This window comes from Cottoperca gobio, chromosome 4, assembly GCF_900634415.1.
Source record: "Cottoperca gobio chromosome 4, fCotGob3.1, whole genome shotgun sequence".
Classification (NCBI taxonomy): domain Eukaryota; kingdom Metazoa; phylum Chordata; class Actinopteri; order Perciformes; family Bovichtidae; genus Cottoperca; species Cottoperca gobio.
In genome coordinates this window covers 27,016,606-27,023,706 of record NC_041358.1, presented here as the reverse complement: position 1 = coordinate 27,023,706, position 7,101 = coordinate 27,016,606, and the positions used below count along the sequence as shown (strand labels likewise).

Here is a 7,101-nt window from a genome sequence, read left to right as displayed (position 1 = left end):
AAGTACAAATACTACAGTAATGCTTCAGTACAAGTACTACAGTAATACTTCATACAAGTATAAATACGACAGTAATACGTCAGTACAAGTACAGATACTTCAGTAATACATCAGTACAAGCATACATACTACAGTAATACTTCAGTAGAAGTACAAATACTACAGTAATACGTCAGTACAAGTACAAACACTACAGTAATACTTCAGTACAAGTATAAATACTACAGTAATACTTCAGTCGAAGTCTAAATACTACTGTGATGCTTCAGTACAAATACACATACTACAGTAATATTTCAGTACAAGTATAAACACTACAGGAATACTTCAGTACAAGTACAAATACTACAGTAATACTTCAGTACAAGTATACATACTACATTAATACTTCAGTACAAGTATAAATACGACAGAAATACTTGAGTACAGTACAAATACTACAGAAATACTTGAGTACAAGTAGAAATACTACAGTAATACTTCAGTACAAGTATATATACTACAGTGATACTTCAGTACAAGTATAAATACTACAGTAATACTTCAGTACAAGTATAAATACTACAGTAATACTTCAGTACAAGTACAAATACTACAGTAATACTTCAGTACAAGTACAAATACTAGAGTAATACTTCAGTGCAAGTATAAATACTACAGTAAGACTTAAGTACAGTACAAATACTTCAGTACAAGTATAAATACTACAGTAATACTTCAGTACAAGTATAAATACTAGAGTCATACGTCAGTAAAAGTATAAATACTACAGTAATATTTCAGTACAAGTGCAAACACTACAGTAATACTTCAGTACAGTACAAATACTACAGTAATACTTCAGTACAAGTACAAATACTACAGTAATACTTCCGTACAAGTATAAATACTGCAGTAACACTTCAGTACAAGTATACATACTACAGTAATACTTCAGTACAAGTATAAATACTACAGTGATACATCAGTACAAGTACAAATACTACAGTAATACTTCAGTACAAGTATACATACTACAGTAATACTTCAGTACAAGTACAAACACTACAGTAATATTTCAGTACATTATAAATACTACAGTAACACTTCAGTACAAGTATAAATACGACAGTAATGCTTCAGTACAAGTACAAATACTACAGTAATACTTTTGTACAAATACTACAGTAATACTTCAGTACAGGTATAAATACTGCAATAATATTTCAGTACAAGTATAAATACTACAGTAATACTTCAGTACGGATATAAATACTACAGTAATACCTCAGTACAAGCATACATACTACAGTAATACTTCAGTACAGTTATAAATACTACAGTAATACTTCAGTACAGGTATATATACTACAGTAATAGTTCAGTACAGGTATAAATACTACAGTAATACTTCAGTACATGTATATATACTACAGTAATACTTCAGTACAGGTATATGTACTACAGTAATACTTCAGTACAGGTTTATATACTCCAGTAATACTTCAGTACAGGTATAAATACTACAGTAATACTTCAGTAGAAGTACAAATACTACAGTAATACTTCAGTACAAGCATACATACTACAGTAATACTTCAGTACAGGTATATGTACTACAGTAATACTTCAGTACAGGTATATATACTCCAGTAATACTTCAGTACAGGTATAAATACTACAGTAATACTTCAGTAGAAGTACAAATACTACAGTAATACCTCAGTACAATTACAACTACTACAGTAATACTTTAGCACAAATACACATACTACAGTAATACTTCAGTACAGTACAAATACTACAGTAATACTTCAGTAGAAGTACAAATACTACAGTAATACTTCAGTACAAGTACAAATACTACAGTAATACTTCAGTAGAAGTAGAAATACCACAGTAATACTTCAGTACAGTACAAATACTACAGTAATACTTCAGTAAAAGTACAAATACTACAGTAATACTTCAGTAGAAGTACAAATACTACATTAATACTTCAGTACAGTACAAATACTTCAGTAATACTTCATTACAAGTTCAAGTACTACAGTAATACTTCAGTACAAGTATAAATACTACAGTAATACTTCAGTAAAAGTACAAATACTACAGTAATACTTCAGTAGAAGTACAAATACTACAGTAATATTTCAGTACATTTACAAATACTACGGTAATACTTCAATACAGTACAAATACTACAGTAATACTTCAGTAGAAGTACAAATACTACAGTAATATTTCAGTACATTTACAAATACTACGGTAATACTTCAATACAGTACAAATACTACAGTAATACTTCAGTATAAGTACAAATACTACAGTAATACTTCAGTACAAGTATAAATACTACAGTAATACTTCAGTAAAAGTACAAATACTACAGTAATACTTCAGTACAAGTATACATACTACAGTAATATTTCAGTACATTTACAAATACTACGGTAATACTTCAATACAGTTCAAATACTACAGTAATACTTCAGTACGGATATACATACTACAGTAATACTTCAGTATAAGTATAAATACTACAGTAATACTTCAGTACAAATACTACAGTAATATTTCAGTACAAGTACAAATACTACAGTAATACTTCAGTACATGTACAAATACTTCAGTAATACTTCAGTACGGATATAAATACTACAGTAATACTTCAGTACAAGTACAAATACTTCAGTAATACTTCAGTACGGATATAAATACTACAGTAATACTTCAGTACAAGTACAAATACTTCAGTAATACTTCAGTACGGATATAAATACTACAGTAATACTTCAATACAGTACAAATACTACAATAATACTTCAGCTTCCCTTACAAAGTATGCACTGTTACATACAGTATGCACACAATTAGAACATACTTCTTCATCTAACATTGACCCTCTCGATCAGATGTCCCCTGTGCAAAGGATTGTGGGTCAGCATAGCCAGAAAAGCATGCTGGCTTGCAGACTGCGGAATGCGACCGGGTGCAGCAGGACATCCTGGTATTTATCATACTATGTATTGGGACGTACTAAATCTTTTTCTTAGCAAACTAAGCAGTGTGGTAGTGTGTCTGTTGGAACGCAGGCGGAGGATCTTAAAGTTGCAACCTTGCAAGATGAAGTCACAAAACTTAGCAGGTGTGTAGTTGAGATCGAAATGAAGATTGAGTTTGAAGATTTCTTGTGTATACAGCATTGTTTTCCGAGTATGTCACCACAGACACCCAGTTTGTAATACTGCAAATATATAAATATTGCAATACTTTCATCGGTAGGACATTGTGTTGCCTCTTAGGCGGTGGATGGTGATTTAACACACTTAAAAAAGAATGCAAATTGCATTTTCCCAACTTTAATGTTGTGAAATCTTGTTTGAAATGTTTCTGTTATCCAGTGAATATGTCTTGTAATTATGTTTTGATACTACAGTGTTAATCTTCTTCAGATTCTCTGTTTCCTGCCCAGAAACTACAGATGTGAACGAGTGATTAACCAGCAGGACTTCATTGGAGGATTAGTCAGAGTTGATACATTATTATGTTATTATGTGTCCTCTCATGCAGCTGATGTGTGAAATCATAATTGTCTAAATGTGTTAAATATGATCTGAATGATGGAGGTTTGTATGAACAGTGTCAGATCTATCACAATGAACTCAGACTATGTGAACAAACTCACAGAAGTTTATTATGAAATTGAGTCACAGTTTACAAATGTACGACTGTGGAGGAAAAGACATCCGGACGTTTTCAGGTGATGTAATGATACAGCTTTAATTTAAGGCGACACAATACCGGCAAAATCATCGTTCTTTATTAATGCACTGATCCATTTTGCATTCAGAACTCGTCTTCTGTCAGACGAGTGTAAAGAAAACATCAGAATCACATCCAGAGTTTCTGTTTCTAACTTTGTGTGTGTGTAGATGTGTCCTAAACTCAGCAACAGTTACATTACATAATGCCTCATGTACATATTTAAACATGTCAGAACACATTTACACATGCTTTGCTCAGTTATTGTCTCAGATCAGCTTCACGTTGTCTCCATCAGCTTTGTTTGATACAGAACAAAGTGTCCAGGATAAAGCTGCTGCTTCCTCTCTGAACACATGCAGTGGAAGAGAAACAAGATAGAAATACATCAACACAAATATTCATCAAACATTGAGTGGACATGTTGATGCAGAGACAGCAACATGATGAGCAGTGAGAGCCTCCATGGCTCCACAGACAGAGGGAGCAGCTCCACCTAAACAAAGTCCCACATTACACAACCACTGATGACGTCAAGCACCGCCCACAATGTTTGAGTGACAGCTGAACAAACGCCACAACAATCAGCCGTCGGCACAAACACGGAGACGAAATACGTTTCAGAGTTTAAACACAGAGCTGAAGCCGCTTCCCTTAAATCATACGTTCACATTCATTTTAAAGGAAGAAGTCTTTTTAGTCTTAACATGTTTAATACAAACCCCACCCAGGATGAGTGTCATGTTCAACTTCACTGTTAACATTACAAGAACATTGTGTTCAAAGTAAATGTGATCTGTGATCAACATTCACAGGAAACTATCTGCTCACACTTCATCCTGGTGTCACACAAACCTCCTGCACTTATATTGGGATTATTATTCAGGTTCATTGTACAGCTGATCATCTGGAATATAATATGAAACATAGAACATGTCACTTAGTCCGGGGGGGTTAGTTTACTCACTGAGAGAAAAAGACTCCCTGAAGGAGAACCAGAGATTTACTTCTGTCTACTTGAGTTTACAGAACTCAGCAGTGTCTCCAGGAGGATAATGTAAACTAACTCCAGCGTAGAGCGGCTGAGAGAATGTGTGGTGGACTCTGTGCAGGAGAGTCATGGTGTCAGAGACGCTGTAGAAGGACAGAACACCTGCTCTGTGATCCAGGTACACTCCGAGTCTGGAGGACACAGGACCTGAGACGGGAGTGTGGACATTGTTGTGATAAAATGTATATCTGTTATTGTAACAATCTAACGCCCAGGATTTATCATTGTGTCCAAATCCACATTCAAGCCCCCTCCCTGCTCTGCTGATGTTCTTATATGCGACTGCTACACAAACTCCCCCCCCGCTCCGCTCCACCTCCCAGTAACTACGTCCAGTCAGACTCTCTCTACTCAGCACCTGATACCATCCAGTGAATCTGTCTCTGTGACGAGAATAAGACTGATGACTCATTGCTGTCACTTTTCTGCCCCCCTCAGATAATAACAGCTGTCTGAATGCTGTGTTTGGATCCAGTGTGATGTCACGTGAATACTTTAAGAATCCAGCTCTGGTCTTGGGCTCTGCTGACAGTGAAACATCCACTTCAGTCCCAGTCTGTGAGATGTTTGTCCACTTCTCTCTCAGAACGTCCTGGAGTTCATCTGTGACTTGTGACACAGCCGCTGTCACTTCCTCAAAGTATCTGAGAGGGATGTTGATGCTGGAGGAGAGTGTAGACTCACTGAGTGGGGACAGTGAGGGGTAGTTGTGTAGAAACTGGTTGTGGTCCTCTGTGTGTGCGAGCTGCTTCAGATCAGCGTCTTTCCTCTTCAGCTCAGTGATCTCCTGCTCCAGCTTCTCCTGAAGCTCTTTGACTCGACTCACTTCACTTTCCTGCTGCGATCTGAGCTGCTGCTTCACATCAGAGCTTCTTTTCTGCATGAGACGGATCAGCTGAGTGAACATCTTCTCACTGTCCTCCACTGCTCTGTCAGCAGAGCGATTGATGACCTTCACCTCCTGCTGAAGCAGCTTCACATCTTTCTCTCCGTCCTGGATTCTCGGCTGGATGTTTAGTCGACTCCCCTCGAGCTCTCTCTGCCTCTCAGTCCTTTCTGCTGCAGCTGTGACTGTGTCGTGGCCTTTATGTTCCTCCACAGAGCAGAGATAACAGATACACTGCTGATCAGTACGGCAGAACATCTTCATCACCTCATCGTGACGAGAGCACATGTTCTCCTGGAGCTTCTGGGAGGGCTCCACCAGCTTGTGTTTCTTTAATGGAGCCGCATCATGATGAGGCTGGAGGTGTTTCTCACAGTAAGAGGCCACACACTGCACACAGGACTTGAAGGCTTTCAGTTTTCTCCCAGTGCAGACATCACATCCCACATCTTCAGGTCCAGCATAGCAGTGATCAGCAGGAGCAGCTTGGAGTCCAGTCTTCTTCAGCTCCTCCACTAAAGCTGCTAACATGGTGTTCTTCAGCAGGACAGGCCTCGGTGTGAAGGTCTGCCTGCACTGAGGGCAGCTGTGGCTTCTCTTCTCGTCCTCTCCATCCCAGAAGCTTTGAATACAGTTCTTGCAGTAGCTGTGTCCACAGGGAGTCGTCACCGGATCCTTCAGTAGATCCAGACAGATGGAACAAGAGAAGGTTTCCCGGTCCAGCTGAACTCCTTTCTGCGCCATTTCTCCTTCACTGCCAGATACTGTGTGAGTCTCACTTCCTGAGAAGTGTTGGGTATAAAGGTCCTCCACATTACAGGAAGAGGAAGGGGGGGGGGGGGGGGGGGGGGGGGTGGGGGGGGAGAGCAGGGTGTGACAGATACTGTGCGAGTCTCACTTCCTGAGAAGTGAAACTAGTTTGAGCTGCGATCTCAACAGCATGTGTGTGTGCAGCGAGTGGAGCCTGTCAGCTGTGTGTGTGCAGCGCCATGTTGGTTAGACCCATCCACACAGCTGTAGATCTGCAGGGGAGGGACCAGGTAGTGTATGAGCAGGGGGAGGGGGGGGTTATCAAGCTCCTCCACATTACAGGAAGAGGAGGGGGGGGAGAGAGCAGGGTGTGACAGATACTGTGTGTTCAACATGTTTCACAAACACTCACTTCATCTTCAGGAAACTTCTTACAGTCAGTTTAGACTTCAGCTGTAAAAACAAAGGAGTCGTCCTGTAGTGAAGTACAAATACTACAGTAATACTTCAGTACAAGTACAAATACTACAGTAATACTTCAGTACAAGTACAAATACTACAGTAATACTTCAGTACAAGTACAAATACTACAGTAATACTTCAATCCAAGTACAAATACTACAGTAATACTTCAGTACAGTATAAATACTACAGTAATACTTCAGTACAG

At 38.6% G+C, this 7,101-nt stretch overlaps 1 protein-coding gene across 1 annotated transcript; it reads right to left on the bottom strand.

Annotated features, from left to right (window-relative positions):
* Positions 1 to 4,650: 4,650 nt before the first annotated feature.
* LOC115007457 (tripartite motif-containing protein 16-like) lies at positions 4,651 to 6,448 on the bottom strand. The gene has a single exon (XM_029430331.1). It carries the CDS (start codon positions 6,423 to 6,425, stop codon positions 4,758 to 4,760), a length of 1,668 nt encoding a protein of 555 aa, XP_029286191.1. The 5' UTR covers positions 6,426 to 6,448; the 3' UTR covers positions 4,651 to 4,757.
* Between the last annotated feature and the right edge of the window lie 653 nt (positions 6,449 to 7,101).